Source organism: Anopheles arabiensis, chromosome 2, assembly GCF_016920715.1.
Source record: "Anopheles arabiensis isolate DONGOLA chromosome 2, AaraD3, whole genome shotgun sequence".
Taxonomy (NCBI): domain Eukaryota; kingdom Metazoa; phylum Arthropoda; class Insecta; order Diptera; family Culicidae; genus Anopheles; species Anopheles arabiensis.
In genome coordinates this window covers 89,282,762-89,303,687 of record NC_053517.1, presented here as the reverse complement: position 1 = coordinate 89,303,687, position 20,926 = coordinate 89,282,762, and the positions used below count along the sequence as shown (strand labels likewise).

The 20,926-nt window shown below is 48.7% G+C and overlaps 6 protein-coding genes across 6 annotated transcripts; 5 read left to right on the top strand and 1 right to left on the bottom strand.

The window, feature by feature from the left end:
* The first annotated feature begins 3,508 nt into the window (after positions 1-3,508).
* LOC120895117 (brachyurin-like) lies at positions 3,509-4,550 on the top strand. Its single transcript, XM_040298150.1, has one exon. The coding sequence runs from the start codon at positions 3,542-3,544 to the stop codon at positions 4,463-4,465; it is 924 nt and encodes a 307-aa protein (XP_040154084.1). The 5' UTR covers positions 3,509-3,541; the 3' UTR covers positions 4,466-4,550.
* A 2,510-nt stretch (positions 4,551-7,060) lies between these two features.
* On the top strand, positions 7,061-8,116 carry LOC120894171 (brachyurin-like). The gene has a single exon (XM_040296599.1). The coding sequence runs from the start codon at positions 7,104-7,106 to the stop codon at positions 8,022-8,024; it is 921 nt and encodes a 306-aa protein (XP_040152533.1). The 5' UTR covers positions 7,061-7,103; the 3' UTR covers positions 8,025-8,116.
* Positions 8,117-9,985: 1,869 nt separating this feature from the next.
* Positions 9,986-11,027, top strand: LOC120897697 (brachyurin-like). The gene has a single exon (XM_040302736.1). The coding sequence runs from the start codon at positions 10,044-10,046 to the stop codon at positions 10,950-10,952; it is 909 nt and encodes a 302-aa protein (XP_040158670.1). The 5' UTR covers positions 9,986-10,043; the 3' UTR covers positions 10,953-11,027.
* On the bottom strand, positions 11,017-12,374 carry LOC120897696 (collagenase-like). Its single transcript, XM_040302735.1, has 3 exons — positions 12,063-12,374; positions 11,841-11,998; positions 11,017-11,726 (listed from the first exon to the last, which is right to left on the bottom strand). The coding sequence occupies exons 1-3, from the start codon at positions 12,338-12,340 to the stop codon at positions 11,059-11,061; spliced, it is 1,104 nt and encodes a 367-aa protein (XP_040158669.1). The 5' UTR covers positions 12,341-12,374; the 3' UTR covers positions 11,017-11,058.
* Positions 12,375-14,903: 2,529 nt separating this feature from the next.
* Positions 14,904-15,997, top strand: LOC120897616 (collagenase-like). The gene is made up of 2 exons (XM_040302618.1): positions 14,904-15,241; positions 15,316-15,997. The coding sequence occupies exons 1-2, from the start codon at positions 15,024-15,026 to the stop codon at positions 15,902-15,904; spliced, it is 807 nt and encodes a 268-aa protein (XP_040158552.1). The 5' UTR covers positions 14,904-15,023; the 3' UTR covers positions 15,905-15,997.
* Positions 15,998-16,165: 168 nt separating this feature from the next.
* On the top strand, positions 16,166-17,179 carry LOC120895391 (collagenase-like). Its single transcript, XM_040298702.1, has 2 exons — positions 16,166-16,447; positions 16,518-17,179. The coding sequence occupies exons 1-2, from the start codon at positions 16,194-16,196 to the stop codon at positions 17,104-17,106; spliced, it is 843 nt and encodes a 280-aa protein (XP_040154636.1). The 5' UTR covers positions 16,166-16,193; the 3' UTR covers positions 17,107-17,179.
* The last annotated feature ends 3,747 nt before the right edge of the window (positions 17,180-20,926 follow it).

Here is a 20,926-nt window from a genome sequence, read left to right as displayed (position 1 = left end):
ATTTATAGCTCCTCTCTCGCATTATTCGCTTATCACATTCGCTTATCATACGAGAGGAAAGATGACGAGCGGAGTGTGTATGCTTTCTCTCACTCCTTCCGCCACCTTTGAGGGATGCTGCGACCAATCGAAACGCTACTAGCGCGGACCAAAATACCAGGCATCGTACCAGGAGATCATCCAAATCAGGAGGAAGCTCTATCGATCCTTCTAATCGATCCAGTTTATCCATTTGTCTCGCTCTCACTACTGTGAGAGGATTTATAGCTCCTCTCTCGCATTATTCGCTTATCACATTCGCTTATCATACGAGAGGAAAGAGGACGAGCGGAGAGTGTATGCTTTCTCTCACTCCTTCCGCTACATTTGAGGGATGCTGCGACCAATCAAAACGCTACTAGCGCGGACCAAAATACCAGGCATCGTAACAGGAGATCATCCAAATCAGGAGGAAGCTCTATCGATCCTTCTAATCGATCCATTTGTCTCGCTCTCACTACTGTGAGAGGATTTATAGCTCCTCTCTCCCATTATTCGCTTATCACATGCGCTTATCATACGAGAGGAAAGAGGACGAGCGGAGAGTGTATGCTTTCTCTCACTCCTTCCGCTACATTTGAGGGATGCTGCGACCAATCAAAACGCTACTAGCGCGGACCAAAATACCAGGCATCGTAACAGGAGATCATCCAAATCAGGAGGAAGCTCTATCGATCCTTCTAATCGATCCATTTGTCTCGCTCTCACTACTGTGAGAGGATTTATAGCTCCTCTCTCGCATTATTCGCTTATCACATTCGCTTATCATACGAGAGGAAAGATGACGAGCGGAGAGTGTATGCTTTCTCTCACTCCTTCCGCTGCCTTTGAGGGATGCTGCGACCAATCGAAACGCTGCTAGCGCGGACCAAAATACCAGGCATCGTAACAGGAGATCATCCAAATCAGGAGGAAGCTCTATCGATCCTTCTAATCGATCCATTTGTCTCGCTCTCACTACTGTGAGAGGATTTATAGCTCCTCTCTCGCATTATTCGCTTATCACATTCGCTTATCATACGAGAGGAAAGATGACGAGCGGAGTGTGTATGCTTTCTCTCACTCCTTCCGCCACCTTTGAGGGATGCTGCGACCAATCGAAACGCTACTAGCGCGGACCAAAATACCAGGCATCGTACCAGGAGATCATCCAAATCAGGAGGAAGCTCTATCGATCCTTCTAATCGATCCAGTTTATCCATTTGTCTCGCTCTCACTACTGTGAGAGGATTTATAGCTCCTCTCTCTCATTATTCGCTTATCATACGAGAGGAAAGATGGCGAGCGGAGAGTGTATACTTTCTCTCACTCCTTCCGCCACCTTTGAGGGTTGCTGCGACCAATCAAAACGCTACTAGCGCGGACCAAAATACCAGGCATCGTAACAGGAGATCATCCAAATCAGGAGGAAGCTCTATCGATCCTTCTAATCGATCCATTTGTCTCGCTCTCACTACTGTGAGAGGATTTATAGCTCCTCTCTCCCATTATTCGCTTATCACATGCGCTTATCATACGAGAGGAAAGATGACGAGCGGAGAGTGTATGCTTTCTCTCACTCCTTCCGCTGCCTTTGAGGGATGCTGCGACCAATCGAAACGCTGCTAGCGCGGACCAAAATACCAGGCATCGTAACAGGAGATCATCCAAATCAGGAGGAAGCTCTATCGATCCTTCTAATCGATCCATTTGTCTCGCTCTCACTACTGTGAGAGGATTTATAGCTCCTCTCTCCCATTATTCGCTTATCACATGCGCTTATCATACGAGAGGAAAGATGACGAGCGGAGAGTGTATGCTTTCTCTCACTCCTTCCGCTGCCTTTGAGGGATGCTGCGACCAATCGAAACGCTGCTAGCGCGGACCAAAATACCAGGCATCGTAACAGGAGATCATCCAAATCAGGAGGAAGCTCTATCGATCCTTCTAATCGATCCATTTGTCTCGCTCTCACTACTGTGAGAGGATTTATAGCTCCTCTCTCCCATTATTCGCTTATCACATGCGCTTATCATACGAGAGGAAAGAGGACGAGCGGAGAGTGTATGCTTTCTCTCACTCCTTCCGCTGCCTTTGAGGGATGCTGCGACCAATCGAAACGCTGCTAGCGCGGACCAAAATACCAGGCATCGTAACAGGAGATCATCCAAATCAGGAGGAAGCTCTATCGATCCTTCTAATCGATCCATTTGTCTCGCTCTCACTACTGTGAGAGGATTTATAGCTCCTCTCTCCCATTATTCGCTTATCACATGCGCTTATCATACGAGAGGAAAGATGACGAGCGGAGAGTGTATGCTTTCTCTCACTCCTTCCGCTGCCTTTGAGGGATGCTGCGACCAATCGAAACGCTACTAGCGCGGACCAAAATACCAGGCATCGTAACAGGAGATCATCCAAATCAGGAGGAAGCTCTATCGATCCTTCTAATCGATTATATTGATCCATTTGTCTCGCTGGAAGATTTGTAGCTTACTACTTCTTTTTAACCAACTTTAGCGTTGGAAGAAGCCGTCGTTGGTATGAACCGGTGTTGGAATGTAACGTGGGTATAAACCGGTCCCCTAGCCATGCCATGACGGACTTTTCGGTGGAGTGGTTCATAAAAAGTAGCGAAATCTGTTTTAGGCTAGCATAACGGCGAATGTTGTTTAGTAAAGCAGAAGAATCAACGTTTACATATTAGTCATTTGTTCTTCGAATAAAACAAACATATCTTTTGCGTTATAAATGTTTAAGTCTCTCTCTCTCTCTCTCTCTCTCTCTCTCTCTCTCTCTATCTCTATCTCTCTCCATGTAACAAATCGTAACGTTTGTCGACACTCCTTCCCGCCTCTACAAGCGTTACGTAATTGATGGATGACGCCTAAAGGAAAAAAATACTCTTGTCTTCCCTTATCGGACATCGCTCTTAGTGCATGATGTTGGGCGTACGGCTTGATATGATTTATTTTCCTTGGCCAATTAAACCAGTACCCCAATAATACTGTTACTTTAGTCTGGCCAAAGATTATCGACATCTAATTCGGGTTAGGAAAGCTTGCACCCACGATAAGACGCTCGAAGCTATTTCCGCAGCAAAACAACAACAAACAGCAACAGTCAAAAACATCGGGTTGCTATGCTACAGTATCCGAAAAGTCTAGACACCACTAGATCGCGCAGAATTATGTGTAAAGCCCCTTGGGGTAAAAGCGTCCCAGCTAGCCGCCCAATCAGCTGACTGCTGCAGCTAGCCCGGCACCGTAGACCAACCAATTTCTGCCGAAAAGCGCGCGCCCAACGATTGTTTTCGACCTGGTGGTGCGATTTATTGCCCCCATCGTGCTGTAACTGGATTGCGCTTATCGGCCCACCGATCCTGGGAAGATTAACGCGGTCCGTGTCCAATTGTCCAATCGGCCAATGGGGTACTATGTATATAAAGGCCGCCCGAACCACCGCAACAGGACATCAGTTGAGTGCGTCTTCAGTCACACATCACTACCATCCGCCATAAAGAATGAAGCTTGTTGCGGCGTTCGCCCTCGTGGGCCTATTGGCCACCCTCGCCAGTGCCCGCTCGCTGCTGGACATCGATCCGGCGCGCGTCAAATCGAACGAAGAGTACGATCGCTACTGGCGCCGTCTGCCGGCCGAGCTGCAGTACCTGCGCACGGTGGAGCAGCCGACCCGTCGCATCACCAACGGTCAGCTCGCGACGGCCGGCCAGTTCCCGTACCAGGCCGTCGTGTACAGTGAGACCGGCGACGGGTACTACAGCCTGTGCGGTGGAACCATCCTCACCACGACCTACGTGCTGACCGCGGCTCACTGCGTCACCGACGACTTCGATCGGGCCGTTGCGGGCGGTATCGTGTTCCTCGGCGCCACCGACCGCACCGTCTTCCAGTCGACCCAGCAGCGCATGTCGTTCGGCAACGCGGGCATCCGCGTCCATCCGCAGTACAACTCGACCAGCATCCGCAACGACATTGCGACCGTGCGCCTCGATACGGCCGCCATCTTCAACACGTACGTGAAGGCGATCGATCTGCCCGCCCGCTCCGATGCGCGCCAGTTCGGCGGCTTCGAAGGTACGGCATCCGGGTTCGGGCGCACCGCCGATACGGTGCCGGACGCCTCGAACGTGCTAATGTTTGTGCGCAACCCGGTCATGACGAATGCGCAGTGCAACGCGTACTGGAGCACCGGGCTGGTCCAGGCCCAGAACGTCTGTCTCGATCCGTACGGTGGACGGTCGGCTTGCAACGGTGACTCGGGCGGTCCGCTGGCGGTGCAGGACGCTGGGCGCAGTCTGCAGGTGGGCATTGCTTCGTTCGTGTCCGCCAAGGGCTGTACGTCCGGTGCGCCGTCCGTGTGGGTGCGCGTCTCGTACTTCCGTGACTTTATCAGCCAGAACTCGAACTACGTGTTCCGTGCTTAAGGCGAGGAAGCGTGAATTAGTGGAGCGATTTTAACGTTTTCAAAGAGAATTTTAAATAAAAGGCTTAAGGAAAAAGGATAAAAAATAAAGGTGTCTTTCTTCAGACGAGAAGAAACTGCAGACTGCTTGCGAAGCTCCTGGTTTCGAAAAAGCATCCTTCTCATCTAAACGCCCTTGAATGAATGAAGAAACGGCTCATCCATTCAAATTAAGCTCATCCTCACGATAAAGCTAATCGAGTGAAGCCGGGTGATTGCTTATCCTAATGCCCATTACACCGCATCCCAGTATCTTCAATCATCTAATCTTATCGGTGTGAAAAGTGTGAAACAACAATTCATTCATTCATGTCACCGTTTCGAGATTGGTTGTTTATCGGATCCCAGCTGGTGTATGTTTGACCACTGCTACTTTATCGCTATTCTCCAGTAACATCCACTTGTTTGCTTGTATTTGAACCTGAAATCAAAAGAAATCTCGATGGCGGAATGTTTATCAGACTGAGCAGTTTTATTGCAACCCCCTTTTTCCCATGGTGGTGCTTATCGGTTAAGATAAACCGTTTCTGTGGTGGCAATTGAATTAGTGCAGCATGATTTGATTGTTGGTAAACAATTACTACAATTACAGCACAAATAAAGCAATAGTAACTGTGATCGGAAGCTTTTGACGGAGTGCTACTGTGGCATGGAGCATGGGGCACCTCTTAGCGCAGCAGCATTATGGTTACTTTTATTTGCGTTTCTTTCACTTTTAGGAGGTGTTGTGAGTTAACATACTAGCGGAGAGGATTATTAACATTTTTGTTAATTTAATCCGTACATAGTACAGAAGTGTCCTCGTATCCTCGCCCTCAAAATACGTTCCTTCTTGGCGCTCTTGGACTAAACGCCTGAAAGTATACCTTGCGTAGCGGAAGCCCTTTGCCTTATCAAGTTGGTTGCGTGATTGTATGAGTGTTGCTTGCCGTACATGGAAGCTACTCTGAGCTTTCCACATTTAGGCTGTATTCTGTGATGGGTATGGTTGCGTTCGGGGCTAGTAAATATATTCTCTAACATTTGGGAATAATGGGTTTTGATCAATATTGACAATTCCCCAACTAGCTTAACCCGAATGTTGGTAGTGATGGCAGTAAAGCAACGAAAGGAGATCTTCAAGGATCCCTGCTAGTGAAAGCTTCCTTCGTAGCTTCTACCAAAGACAGGAAGCTGTATCTGCAATTGGCAGCAAAAATGTTGTTGTTTTGGGCATCATTTTTCGTGTGGCGAGATCGATTTTCGTTTCCCTCAGAATAGGGTCCAGAGAAATGTTAACGATTGGTGAACGTAAAATAGGGCAATTCTTGGCGGCTACTAAACTCACCAGCATGTAGCATTGGTTTGACACATCTTCATTGAAAATTGGGAAGAAATTGAGTTGGCACAAGTCGATCAGTCCATAGTTCTCAGCAAACATAACTCTCCCCACGACAATCTCAATAGAAATTTTCGTAGATAATGCCTTTGGACGCCCCGAAGGATGGGGATCTCTATGAAGTTTGTTCATGAAGCCTTGGAACGAAGATGCGTCAAAGTTCACTGATACAGGAACGTTCCCTGGTTACTTATCGATCTTTATGTCGACCATTTCTTCTTCTTCTTTTGGCTCAACAAACGTTGTCGGTCAAGGTCAAGGTCTGCCTGTACCACTTTTGGGGATGGCTTTCAATGACTTTTTTTTGGATTACCCCACCCATAGCAAGATAGTCAGTCCTACGTATGGCGGCACGGTCTATTTGGGGCTTGAACCCATGACGGGCATGTTGTTAAGTCGTACGAGTCGACGACTGTATCATGAGACCGGCTGTCGACCAATATACTAATCGTATTCCCTGATCTTTATCCTTAGGCCGGTCTGGTGGTACAGTCGTCAACCCATACGACGTAACAACATACCCGTCATGGGTTCAAGTCCCGAATAGACCGTGCAACCCCATACGTAGGACTGACTCTCCTGCTATGGTAAACAAAAAGTCACTGAAAGCCAATCTCACTTCACTATTGGGTACAGGCAGGCCTTGATCGACAGCGGTTGTTGTGCCAAAGAAGAAGAAGATCTTTATCATGGAGCATCAAGAAAATGTTCAAATCTAAGCTGATGATATCATGACCTTTTATCGTCCACTCATTCGAACGGTATGCAAACCGCATGGCAAAGCGCCTGAAGTAATGCTTCCTGCATGACATTGTATCCTTCTTTCAGCTTTCCTTTCAGTTTTAACACCCGATGACCGTCCTGTCACTGTACATCGCACTGAAATTCTATCCACTGCTTCATGCCACTCTGCCATACGAAGTCACCGGCTAAATGATGATTTTTGAAAAGCCGTGCTGCCACCGGAAAGGCGGGAATTGCCCGGTACAGATTTGCGCATATTATCGCACCTCGGCAATCGCCTTCGCGGGAAAATCCAAACCACAGTATTTACGGCATCAGTGCTTATCGCGCGCCCTCCAAAACCACCACGAAATACGATCCCCATATCTGCTGATAGGTGGGCCGCGGTATAAAAGCTACACTCCGACCGCAGCAACGGTATCAGTGTAGTCCCCCCCGACACGGCGGAACGGAAGCAACCAGTAACGACGAAATCAGGATGAAACTTGCGGGAGCATTTGTTATTGCCGGCCTGCTGGCCGTCTGTTCGCTCGCCAGTGCCGAATGGATCGACATCGACTGGTCGCAGGTGAAGCCGATCGACGAGTTCGACCACTACTGGCAGCGTCTGCCGGCGGAGATGCAGTACCTGCGCCATGCCCGCCCCTCGGCGCGCATCGTCAATGGACAGCAGGCGACCCCCGGCCAGTTCCCGTACCAGGTGGCGCTGCTGAGCAACTTCGGCACCGGTACCGGTCTGTGCGGTGCTACCATCATCACCAACAACTTCCTGCTGACGGCCGCTCACTGCGTGGTCGGTGGCAACGGGCAGGTGGCCATCGGTGGCACCGCCATCCTGGGAGCGCACGACCGCACCGTGGTGGAGCCGTCGCAGCAGCGCATCGCCTTCGCGCAGAGCGGCATCTTCGTGCATCCGAGCTACAACCCGTCGACGATCCGCAACGACATTGCGACGGTGCGCCTGAACACGCCCGCCACCTTCAATGCGCGCGTCCAGCCGATCGATCTGCCCGCCCGCTCCGATGCGCGCACCTTTGCCGGGGTGCAGGGTACGGCTTCCGGTTTCGGCCGCACGTCGGACGCTAGCACCGCCACCTCGCCGGTGGTCATGTTCACGCGCAACCCGATCCTGTCGAACGCCCAGTGCAACAGCTTCTGGAGCACGGCCGTGGTGCAGGCACAGAACGTCTGTCTGGATGCGACCGGTGGCCGCTCGCCGTGCAACGGTGACTCCGGTGGTCCGCTGGCGGTGCAGGACGGTGGCCGCAGCCTGGAGGTGGGCATCGCTTCGTTCGTGTCCGCTGCCGGCTGCGCCTCGGGTGCACCGTCCGTCTGGGTGCGCATTTCCTTCTTCCGCGACTGGATCCAGCAGAACTCGGACTACGTGTTCCGTCCTTAGGGTGGGTTAAGCGAGTGGGTGGAAGTCGCGCCGTGACTTCCGTGTGATGCATTTACTAGGAGTTTGTAATAAAATTATTGTGATCATTCAAACTATCACTGTTTTCAATTCATGTTCAGTAGCAACGGTAAGCTGGTAAAAATTACTGTAGAAACCTTACTGTACTTACTGGTTTCCAAATCTTTTTGATGAATTATCAAATTCGATTATAAGCCATTGGTCAGGTACGTTCGTCGCTTATCCATACTCTTTTCTCAATCATACGCATCAAGTTGGAGATATGGCGAGACATAGTGAGATATGGTTAGACTGTTCGCCTAAACTCAGGGGCGGATCTAACGGTAGGCGGACTAGGCGGTCGCCTGGGGCCCCGCCGATTTAGGGGCCCCGTGGATCGCCAGTCTATAGTATGGCGTATTTATTACATGTATGCCATATGAACAGAGTACTAGCGAAAAGGGCCCCAGATACCCTTAATCCGCCACTGCCTAAACTAGTGAAAGCAATGGGCAGTTTGTATGACGGTATGGGACCATCCATAAAACACGTAACGCTTGAAGAATTAGGGTAATTTGTTCTATTGTTTCGATTTGCTATATACGGGATGAGAAAAGGGACTTGTATTACAATGAGCAAAATACTGATCCAAAATACAAGATGCTCCAAAAACTCTGTAGGAGACATCCATAAAAATCGTAACGCTAAAAATTGCTATTTTGGCACTTTTACTCTCTAATGCAATAAGATGTAATGTAATAGAAAGTAAGATTAATTGATGATCTACGGCGCAATGTCGTCCATATTTTATTTAATTTTTTTGGTATGAAAAAACACAGTTATTTTGAAACGTCATCTTTAGGCATCTTTCCTTTACAATACAAATAATTTTGCTACAATAGATGTAACATTGTAATTTTAAGCTCCAAAAATGGTGCCCTTTGCAACAAAAAGTGTGTTTTTGCGGGAAGCTCTGCTTTACTATTAAGAATATAGGGAAACGCTCCGAAGGTCCCTATTTGACACACAAGATTCAAGTATATTAACAAGTAATTTTTCAACGCTAAAAGCATGAAAAACTGTCCAACAGGTTTAAAACTGTGTCTCATATGAGAATGGATCAACAAGTGACGAACCCCGTTAGCTCACTTTTTAAATCACCGCTTATAGAGCGTCCTAAGAAAAGTACTAAGAAACACTGAAAATGGAAGTTTCATCTCCCCCGCTGTGTAGCCTAGACATTGATCCTTCGGATTCATGTCTGTTCTAGACAACATAAACATGATCTGGCAGACCAGTACGTCTCCTATTATAATAAGGTAAAAAAGCCTCTTCCCTTCTACAACAGCTGCTCCCAATTCAATCTCACATTTGCTCTGCTTCGGAATGACGGTCTCACCAAAACTAACAAATGCAGGGCACAGCCAAAAACCATCCACTCGATCGCCCCTATCGTTCAATTGCCATGACCTAAACTTGGTTAACCATGGCCAAAATGCGTAGTTAGTAATGTTTCATCGACCTTATGCACCTGCTTAAACATACAAGTCATCGCTCTACGTCCAGTGATATCTTACCGCTAATCTTCATCGCTCGGACATTATCAAAATTTTAGACTCGTCCATCGGTCCCAAACACAAACGATAAGAATCGCCAAATCCCTGATTGGCCAACAAGCAACCGACCAAAAAAAAAACAATCTCCTCTATAAAAGTACCGCAGCACCATATCTTCGATGGCAAATGGTCGATAAGAAATGAAACATTGAATGTGGTGCTGTTTGGTTTGTTTTGCTACTAAGAAAATCCTTTTGCTGGATAAACCCGTGAAGGGTGGAATTTCCCTCCGAATGGCAACCGACGTCATGGTCGGCTGCCGCCACCACCAGCGTTATCTGCCTCGAAGGATAGTCCGCACTGTCATGCAGGCTGTCGCGTTAGGTTAGCTTGCGTATAAAGGTACCTCACAGGCGCGCCTGTGCCGTGTAGATTGTCCGCAGAACCTCAGCGTGTGTGTGCAAAGATGAAGGCAGCCCTGCTCGTAACGTTGGCCGTGGTGGCGGCCGCCAGTGCCGAATGGATCGACATTGACTGGTCGCGAGTGAAGCCGATCGACCAGTTCGATCACTACTGGCAGCGTCTGCCGGCGGAGCTGCAGTTCCTGCGCCACGCGCGGCCCGCGCAGCGCATCGTCAACGGGCAGGAGGCGGTGCCGGGCCAGTTCCCGTACCAGATCGCGCTGCTGAGCAACTTTGCTGCGGGCGGGGGCCTGTGCGGTGGCACCATCATCACGAACACCTTCATCCTGACCGCCGCTCACTGTGTGGTGGATGGGGCCGGTGCTCTCGCCACCGATGGTACGGCCATCCTGGGCGCCCACAACCGGACCGCCACCGAACCGACCCAGCAGCGCATCGGCTTCGTGCGCGACGGTGTGTTTGTGCATCCGAGCTACAGTGCGACGCTGATCCGGAACGACATTGCGACGGTGCGCCTGAACTCGCCCGCCGTCTTTAACGAGCGCGTGCAGCCGATCGAGCTGCCGGCCCGGTCGGACAGCCGTACGTTCGCTGGCATGATTGGAACCGCTTCCGGGTTCGGGCGCACGTCGGATGCGCTGCCGGGCGCGTCGGATGTGGTCATGTACACGAGCAACCCGGTCATGACGAATGCGGCCTGTGTCAGCGCCTGGAACATCATCCTCGTGTCGGACCAGAACGTATGTCTGGATGCTACTGGTGGCCGGTCGGTGTGCAACGGTGACTCCGGCGGTCCGCTGACCGTGCAGGACGGGGGCGAAAGTCTAGAGATCGGTATCGCTTCGTTCGTGTCGGCGCAGGGTTGCGCCTCGGGCATTCCGTCCGTGTGGGTGCGCATCTCCTTCTATCGCGATTTTATCGAGCAAAACTCAAACTACGTGTTCCGTGCGTAAATCCGGGAAGGGAAAGAAATCCAAGTCCATTTCGTTGTAAATACAGTAGGAATAAAAATGAACATTGTGTTTAAATTATTTTTATTTGTGCTTTTCAAAACTCTGCTCACTCGACGACATAACGGTCGGTTCGAATGTTGGGCCGGTTTGTTCGGTGCGGTGGCATAAGCTGCGGAATAGGCGGTGGCGTCACAACTGTCGTACCGGGAGCGATAGTCGTAGTTGGCGGTGGTGTCGTTGGAACTGGCGTCGTTGTTGTGGTTGTGGTTGTTGTGGTTGTGGTTGTTGTGGTGGTCTGAGGCACACCGGTTGTGGTCGACTCGGTTACTGGTGGCGGCGTTGGGAAGAAGTCAAAATCGTTCCTTATCGTAACGTCCGAATTAGCCTCAATCCAGGCCAGGTACGTGGTAAGTCGCGTGTACACTGCGGGACGGTCCAGATCACACCCCAGCGCCGATATGAAGGACAGCAGCCCGATCACGGTTCGACCACCGTCCGCATCGTTCACCGTGAGCGATCCTCCATTGTCGCCCTGGCACGGCGACCCGTCGTTGGTCGAGACGCAAACGTGCGAGTCGGCAATACCGCCCAAATACTGCAGCCCACAGGCCGCATTGCTGATGACGGACCCATTGAGACGGTGCAGATTGTTGAGGGGCAGAATTTCCGGTGCATTCTGGCCGAGTGCGCCCCACCCGCTAACGGTCGCGAGCTGACCGGTGAACGATGAATCGGCCTGCCGCCAGTTGGGCAATCGGGCTAATCGGATGTAATCTGTAACAAAGGATGACAGCCAGCAGGCCGGTTATCAGAAAGGTTGAATTCCACGCGGCGGATGTGGCGATAGCTGCGCTATCGCGCTGGCGCACGTGGACCCCGACTACTTACCGCTCAGGATGGCCGGGCGGGACAGCCGCACCAGCGCTATGTCGTTCAGGTTTTGGCTCGGCACGAACGCCTGATGCACGATGACGTCACTGGCCATGACGATGTCCTCGACGTTGGTCATGTTGGATGCGCCGAGCAGGACCGTCGTTGCACCGGGGCTGTCAGCAAAACGGGACACTATTAGCAACACGGTTTTGTCCTTTTTGGGAGAAATCCACTTACTTAAGGAAACAGTTGGCCGCCGTTAGCACATAGTTCAGCGATATTAAACTGCCACCGCACCAACGGTTGCCGATGGGCTGCTGAATCATCAGCCCGGCCGCGTACGGGATCTCGCCCGGGGCCACCGGTACGCCGCCCCGGATGCGCGGTGTTTTCTGCACCGGCAGCGGGACGTGTCGCCCGGCAAGGCCATCGTGGCTCGGTGCGCTACGGACGGACACTGACGCCGCACACGTGCAAACGAGCGCCAGCAGAAGGAGTGTGGGAACGTGCGCCATCTTGACACTGGTGCGCGGATCGTTTATGACTAGGTCGTAACCGGATTAGATTAACGCGTTTTATACCTGGCTTTGGCTAACAAAACCATTGATAGCCCAGGCGGGGGATGAGTAATTCGTGCGAAGCCTTCTCTGATAAAGGCCCCGAGCTGTGGGCGATGTATTTTTTTTGATTCGGCGATGTTTTGGGTGTGTGTTTGTAGTGTCAGGGTTGTGTCGACGTGAGCCGGCTTGTACTAAGAGTGGATTGTACTAAGAGAATGGGAAATTTAAATAAATTTGAAAGAAAGGAAGTCAACCGTTAACAACTTCTTAGCTGTTTTCGTTGGTGTATTAGAAAAAGGGGGAATATCTTATCTTGTTGGAATACATATTCCAATAAAGCGTATTATTATATTCTAGTCTGGATCAAGCTAAATGTCTACGCAGAATGTCTTCGCAGAAGTTTTGCAAAAATTGCTGCCGGGAATGGTTCATTCCCAAATATGGTATTTAGTAGAATCGTACCATAGTAGAACATTTGGGTCTGAATTTGAGTAGGTTCTATAACAAGGTAAGGCTCGGGAACCGTTCCATCCGCAAGACAGATCTAAGTACAGTTTTGAATAATTATAATTATACAGGAAGCTGTTTTAGGACTGGCATGAGTTTGACAGCAGTTCCAGGAATGGTTTGAATATGGTATCAGTTCCAGGATCGATATAGGTTCGGGATTAATTCTGGATATAGAATGGGTTTGAGATCAGTTCCAAGAATGGTTCGAATATGGTGTTAGTTCCAGGATCCGTACAGGTTCGGAATAAATTCTGGGAATGGAATGGGTTTATGATCAGTGCTATGAATGTTATAGGCAAGATATCAGTTCCAGGACTAATAAGGATACAGGGTCATGCAGCTCATGGGCTGGTGTGGGCTTAGGATCAGTAAGAGGACAGGTGTGGGTACAAGATCCGTTTCAGGACCAAAACGAGTTCAGAACTAGTTCCAGGGACGGTATTTTACGGAATCAGTTTAAGGACCAAATATAGGGGCGGTATCGCGCTATCTATATTAGGTCTAGGACCTATACGGATTGTGAACCAGTTTCAATATCGCTGTTGGTTAATAATCAGTCTTAGAATCGGCATCGACTTAACAGCATGGGTTCAAATCCCAATTTGACCGTGTCCCCATACGTATGACTCACTATCCTGCTATGGATAATCAATCAATAAGTACAGCTAATCCCACTAGTGGTACAGGCGCAGACATTGACCGACAACGGTTGTTGCGTCAAAGACGAAAAAGAATCGGTTTTGGTTGAGGACCAGTTCCAGGATTGTTATGGATACATCATCAGCTCTAAAACTGATATGGATTCAGGATCAGTTCCAAGACCGGTATAGGTTCAACATCAGTTTCCGGATTAATATGGGATCAGAATCAATACAAGGACAAAGATTGGTATGGGTGCAAGATCCGTCTCAGATTCGGTTAAGCATTAAGGATTATTTTCACTCCCGGTAATGGTTCAGAATTAGTCTTTCTGAATCTGCTCGTGGGTTACAGAGAACGTGACGATTCACAAAAACCTGTTCCCGTACCCACGGGTTTTTATGCACCCACGAAGTTATTTTGCTTAGCCCTGTAATCAGACCGAATTAATTAGCTCAGAACAAATCAAGCCCAGAGGACCTAATTTTGCAATAGCAATATTGAATAGCTCATTCAAAATCGCCAATAGTCCTACCAAAATTTTGATAAAGCTGTTCAATGTTAATTCCCTATTCATCTGCAAGTTCACAAGCTCGTTAAGACAATTGGAACCATCGATATCGACACAATCTATTACGTTATCAATTTCTGCCAACAACAAAAATCGCATCTTTGTTTACACAATGATGAAGGATGACCAACTCCGCCCCCCGAAAGACGAGCCAAACAGTTGCCGATTAACTCACCGTCCCGATAAACGCCGCAGAGTGCGATTAACGAATACCCCCTTACATCTGGTATGGCAAAGGGTCATGCTACCGTTATCGCCCTGGCTGTAACTCCCTGCACCTGACATTCTGTTGTCTGGTCTGGTATAGCCACTGGTCTGGTGTAGCAGGACCCACGGTGACGTCTAATCGTCCGATCGGGGTTTTGTTGCTAGTGTCATACCATTCCACCGATAGCGGAGCATGTTGCGGTAGCGAACAGATAATCATCAGCAACAGGTGTGAGGCTCGCGTGAGCAGATACGGCAGAGATTGGTGGGTTGGAAAAACCCTGCGATGTTCCTGATCGTCCCAAGCGCTCTCTCGTATTCTTTCTCTCCCTCTCTCTCTCTCTCTCTCTCCCTCTCTCTGGTTAAAGGCATTCCATTTCTCTCTATAAAGCTTAGGTTGTTTTACTTGTTTGGTTACTTAGATGTCGGAGAAAACTTATGCTTAAATTGGATTAGCTCACAACGCACGCGCCCAACTTCAAGCACGCCAGACCGACCTTAGCCCGTTGCTATCGTAACCAACTACGCACGAAGTTGGCTTTTTTTATCAGCTCACAGGTTCTCTCAACGATGACGGGCAGTCTAAGATGGCGGTCCGGAGCGCTATATCGATAACACGTAGGCGAGGTCGGGCGACGACTCCCGTGCAACGTTAAAAAGCGACTGCCCGGACCGGCACACGCTTAGTGTGAGCCTGCGTGAGCCTCAACGATGAAATCCCTGTTCGTGTTCGCCCTGCTGCTGGTCGCCGTGGCGGCCTACGCGCCCCGCAACAATCAGCGCGTCTTCGGCGGCGACATTGCCACCGCCGGCCAGTTCCCGTACACCGTTGGGCTGATCACGCGCATCAACATTCTGCTGACTGGTCAGTGTGCCGGTTCGCTGGTGTCGGCCAACTTCATCCTTACCGCTGGCCGCTGCGTCTCTGGGTACGTTAATTCGCTTAAGATTTTGGAATAAATGATGGGTACTATCTTGCTTTTCCCCGTTGTCTTTCGAACAGTGTTCAGAGTGCCGTCGCCGTGCTGGGTGGACTGCGCATCAATGAAGCGAACGAACCGGGCGCAGTGCGCATCACCGTGACCGACTTCATCATTCACCCGCAGTACGAGGCGCAGCCGGACGTGTTCGACGTTGCGCTGGTGCGCCTGCCGCTCCCGGTGCCGTTCAGCGACAACATTCGCCCAGTGCGCCTGCCCAACCTGCGCCAGGTGGAGGCCACCTTCAACGGCCAGCAGGCAACCGTGACTGGCTGGGGCCGCTTTGGCGAGGGTACGGCCAACTCGGAGGTGCTGCGCTTCGGTCGCTCCCAGGTCATCTCGACGCTGGCCTGCCGGATCAGCCTGCCGACCAACACGATCCTCGACGAGCACGTGTGCACGGACGGTGCGAACAGCTCGCCGTGCCAGGGCGATGTCGGTGCCCCGCTGACGATCGTGGACGCGGACGGCATCACCACCCAGATCGGTGTGTTCTCGTTCATCTCGATCCTGGGCTGCGAGTCGGGCCGTGCCGCGGTGCACACGCGCATGTCCTCCTATCTGACCTGGATCGGCGACAACTCGGACGTCGAAATTCGCGATGGCTTCTAATCCAACCGCTTATAAACGATAACAAACAAACAAAAAAACACGGTTGTACGGTTGACAAATAAACACGAAACCGAAGGGACTATCTTATCGTAATCACCTGCTCCGGGGGGATTGATCTGGAAGGCTTGCAGAGGGCAAGTGTCGAAAAGTCCACCGGGGTTTTTGGGGTTTTTGGTTGTGTTCTTTTCCCCTGCCTGAAGCATTAACGCGTTTGTATAAAAATCTCGCCCGAGGACACCGTCCGGACAGTCGGAACGTGAACAGACGAACGAACTGAAGTACGATCGAGATGCGGAAGTGCTCTCTGTTGTCGGTGCTGGTGCTAGTGGCAGCGGTCTGCGCCACGGAGGTCGTAGGCATTCGTCCGGCGCTGCGCCAGGATGCCCCCCGGGGTCGCGTTGTTGGGGGAGCTCTCGCTACCGCTGGACAGTTCCCGTACGCCGTCGGGCTGGTAACGCACACTGGAGTCATATTTACTGGGCGCTGTGCGGGTTCGCTCATTTCTGCCAACTATGTCCTTACGGCGGCGAGCTGCGTGCAGAGGTTGGTACACAGAGAACGCTTTGCCGGAGTCGCTGGGATGTCTTGAACTGTACCTCTCCCTTTCCAACAGTGCCACGTCAGCGTTTGCCTACCTCGGAGGCCTGCGGGTGGACGACCAACCGGAACAGGGCCGCGAACGACTCCTGATCGAACGCTTCATCCTGCACACGAGCTTTGTGGAGGGAGGCGAAAACTTTGACGTTGCTCTGGGGCGGCTTCCGCGCTCTGTCAGCTTCACCGATCGCATTCGCCCAACACGGCTGCCAAACCGACGCCAGGTGCAGGCAACGTTCGCGGGCCAGCAGGGGACCGTGTTTGGGTGGGGCCGGTTCGGCTCGGGCATTAGCAATTCGGCCGAGCTGCGCTTTGGCCGGGCGGAGATCATTACCAATCTGGCCTGCCGGGTCAGCCTGCCGACGAACACGATCGTCGATGCGCACATGTGCACGGACGGGTCGGTCAGTTCGCCGTGTGCGGGCGATAATGGGGCACCGCTGACGATTGTGGACGCGGACGGCATCACGACACAGGTCGGCGTGTTTTCGTTCAACTCGGTGCTTGGGTGTGACGCTGGACGGGCCGCTGTGTATACGCGGCTGTCGGCCTACCTAGACTGGATCGGTGCCAACTCTGATGTGACTATTCGGGATAATTTCTAAACGGTTGCTAATAAAATAAAATTAACAATAAATGGTCAAATGTTTTCCATACATTAATCCTAAGAATAAAATATACATGTATTTTTTCATTCTTTCTTTCTAACCAATCATATTAATCAAAGTAATACGGGAATAGACTTTAATTGAATATTTAAGAGTGGAATGATACGGTACAAGGCCGTACCGAGTAGGGAGTGGAGAACCCTTTCTTTACCTTCTGGAGGTTTCGGATCGATTCCTGTTCCAGTGGGGCACTGCTACAGAGACCAATCTGAAATGATTTCCAACATTACAAATAGATTCGCCGCAAAAGCACACCTGGTAGAAGCGCGACAACAAGACAAAAACAGCGCATAGCTTATCAGGTACAGGGCTCCGTAAGCCATCAAGCGCCGTTACTCTCCGGTTTGCATTGATATATTGTCGACAGAACATGCAGCATTTTTCCTGGCCAATCACGATCGATAAGCAGTATGAAAAAAAGAGAAAAGATCGATTTGTAACGTCCCTCCCGCCGCCGCGCATTGCACAACGAATACGGCGTCTTCTCTTCTTCTTATTTAAGCGCACCAACCTTAGTCGCTGAAATAAGAGGTCATTCTGTTTTACTCCTAATTATTTAACATATCAGTACTTACATCATTATTAGTAAAGGTCCCCGAGATACGCGGACCTTTATTCAATATCAACTCAAATAATCCATTTAATGGCTATAACATCTCATTAAATGCTACATTATACGAACATTTGCTATATTTTGACTGTAAACTGCATGATTCGACTTCCGAAATTAGAGATACGTGGTTTCTCTTGTTCCCCATTAATAGGTTATCTCGGGAACAGCATCTAATTTCAATCGCAATCCCAATCGCAATCGCAATCAGAACCCCAATCGCAATCAGAATCCCAATCACAATCGAATCCCAATCGAATCGCAATCCCAATCCCAATCAGAGTCCCAATCGAATCCCAAACGAATCCCAATCCCAATCGAGACGCAATAAAATCCCAATCGCAAAGGAATCTTTTAGGGATTCAAATCCTACAAACGGGATCCGATCCGATCGAATCTTTCTAGGGATTGAATCTTCGAATCTTCCGAATCCGACACAATCTGTGAGTTGTTGGGGTACTCACCAATAGGATATAGTCAGTGTTTAGTATGAGGGCTCAGTCTATATAGGGGCTTGAACCCATAACGGACATGTTGTCAACTGGCCCGATTCTCATCGCCTGTCCATTCATACGTCTTGGGCTATAAAGAATGCTATTCGTCGGTCGACACGTGTATCACCAACAAAGGTCCTGGAACAGACATAAGAGAGTATCCACCAACTACACGTTACACGGCAAATTATTTTGTAGAACATCATGACTCTTCCAGAAATCGTCTTTTCTATTGATGTTAGGAACGCAATCTGACCATTCGAAGGCTCAACCTGTTCTGATTAATGCTTGAATGCGCTAAAATACAGAGGTGTCAAACACATGACTTATGCACGGTTTCTGATATTTTTGGCACACTTTGTTGCCTCTTGCGCACTAGAAGTGATGGAAGGACTAAGAAGCGATGATGTCATTGGATCGACACATTTGATTTTTTTTTTTCCTCCAATTAGATTCCAATTGAGCCTGAGCAATAAGGATCCCATGCTAATCTACTTTAGCATACCGTCATACAAGATTGCATTCATCTTTGCATTCAATTTTACTCATAGTATCTTTTATTTCTGTATTTATTTCTTTAAATCTTTTTTTCTTTCTTTGTTCCTTTAGAATCAGTATTAAATACAAAATAAAATGAAATGAAAGCAACTCTCCGGTATTAATTTACATTTTTATTGTTTCGTCAAACTTAAACTTAAACGCATAACGCACTTACGAATCAACCTAAACTAAGATGGTACTAAAATAAAATTAAAGAAATTAATTGTAAACATTAAGACTTAATCAAAAATCCAAGTTCCTGTATAGTTTTCATTTTTTTCTTTTTGCTGCAGTTTGTGTCGGTTTATTTTCATTTATTTTTTTAATTCTTTACGGAAGCGAAAAGAGCAGCACCCAAGAGACTGGATATTTGATACACCCCTTACTCTCTGCTGTATGTCCAGATGCACTTCGTCTGAGGTGTGTTAAATAAACGTGCATTATTTCTCCTAAGCACAACGTAGTTCGAATAACAGAAATACGAACACGATCCGATCCACTGTTTCCCACGTATGACGTATGAAGGGTTGAAGACGTTATACGTCCCAGATGGAATGAGCCAAACTCTTTCTCCTTGCGTTTATAGTTTCATTTTGGTTTTTCTTTTCTTTATTTTAAAGACATTGGTAAAGTACGGGGGTTTAGTTGATTTGAATTCATTAAAGTGTGTGTATCTGTTGTTTTTTTTATCATTAACAAATTAGTTATATATTTCTATTTGCATATCAATTTGCTCCAGTACGCTTCTGGCCATTTGCTTCCATTTGCATCGCTTTCCTCACTCTCACTCGCTTGGACTAACTATGATCGCACACCCCTGCCGGAAGGGGTGGCAAACTTCTGCCTCGACCACGCAAACCACGCTCTACTTAAAGTTTGTTTTCCAGCTAATGTTCAGACTTATCAGTTCGAGTGTTTTAATGTTTTGTTTTGTTGTGTATAGCAGCTTTTCGACTGTTTTCTCTTGTTTTGTTTTGCTTTGTTATGTGTTGTGTGGGTATTTTGTTGTTATAAGTGGTATCCCTTTTTAAAGTATGCTTTGTGTTTTCTTTTTTTTTTGTATGTTAATGCTTTCTTTTTTTCCATTAGGTGTGTAGTAATTTGCTTAGTTACGTTTAACTCGTTACCTTTTGCTAGACCCGGTAACTGCACTTCTTTTTTGCAACAATCGTTTGGTTGTATTTAATACGTAGGGGGGGATTGTCCGTCCCACCATCGTCTCTCTCTCTCTCTCTCTCTCTCTCTCTCTCTCTCTTTCTTTTGCTGTTTCTTTCGTTTTTTTCCGTTTTTTCTGGATTTTTATTTACTATTCCTTTCTTTCCTGCATGTATGTTAGAAGCAACTATCAAAACGGCTCCTTCCCATGTATCGTGATATTAATTGCTATTGCGTGAGAGCAGACCGGTACTGGTGTGGTGGAATAGCTTTCAACATATTTTTTCTGAACGAGAAGTTGATAAGCTTGATACACCGTGATAGTAAGTGTGAATGGTTGCGATTGCACCTGATTGCACACCGATCAGCAGCCACCAAAAACAGCATCTACACCCAGTACACCATGAACAACATCGCGCTCGGCATTGCTTGTATAAGCACGCGCAACAGTAGCGTGCGCGCCCCACAATCTCAACGTTTATTTAGTACTTTCGGTACATCCTTACACAGATTACCAGACACAGGGTTGGGAGGGGAGGAGGTCCAGGCCATAAACACGGGACAGTGTAGTCTATCTTCAGCCGGCAGGGGGAGGCGGTTTAAGAGTGCCCCACACAGCCCACAGCAACATATTTGCAGCCCACCGACTATTCACACATTGTGTATAATTGATATAATTCTTTTTTTGTTTCGAACGCCTTTTCTCCCTTCAATCTTTGTATCTTGTTTAATACAGAGCTGTAACTTTCAAACAGTTTTTTTTCCATTTTCGCTTTCTTCTTGTTTTGTGTTTAGATAAACATATTGTTTTGTAATAGTATTTTTTGTTGTGGTTGTATTGATAATAATTTCATTAACCACTTCGCAACCGTGAGTCTGACTCGTAGTGAAACGTTGCGGGCCTATTATTTCCAATTTTCAAAATGTATCCATCTTCCAACTCGCCTTTATCCTCTTT

Coding starts and splice junctions, on each gene's coding strand:
- LOC120895391 (XM_040298702.1), top strand. CDS start 16,194: ATGCGGAAGTGCTCTCTGTTGTCGGTGCTGGTGCTAGTGGCAGCGGTC. Junction 16,448..16,517: donor GCGGCGAGCTGCGTGCAGAG/GTTGGTACACAG, acceptor CCTTTCCAACAG/TGCCACGTCAGCGTTTGCCT.
- LOC120897616 (XM_040302618.1), top strand. CDS start 15,024: ATGAAATCCCTGTTCGTGTTCGCCCTGCTGCTGGTCGCCGTGGCGGCC. Junction 15,242..15,315: donor GCTGGCCGCTGCGTCTCTGG/GTACGTTAATTC, acceptor TCTTTCGAACAG/TGTTCAGAGTGCCGTCGCCG.
- LOC120894171 (XM_040296599.1), top strand. CDS start 7,104: ATGAAACTTGCGGGAGCATTTGTTATTGCCGGCCTGCTGGCCGTCTGT.
- LOC120895117 (XM_040298150.1), top strand. CDS start 3,542: ATGAAGCTTGTTGCGGCGTTCGCCCTCGTGGGCCTATTGGCCACCCTC.
- LOC120897696 (XM_040302735.1), bottom strand. CDS start 12,340: ATGGCGCACGTTCCCACACTCCTTCTGCTGGCGCTCGTTTGCACGTGT. Junction 11,999..12,062: donor GCGGCCAACTGTTTCCTTAA/GTAAGTGGATTT, acceptor TTTTGCTGACAG/CCCCGGTGCAACGACGGTCC. Junction 11,727..11,840: donor CCGCCCGGCCATCCTGAGCG/GTAAGTAGTCGG, acceptor CCTTTGTTACAG/ATTACATCCGATTAGCCCGA.
- LOC120897697 (XM_040302736.1), top strand. CDS start 10,044: ATGAAGGCAGCCCTGCTCGTAACGTTGGCCGTGGTGGCGGCCGCCAGT.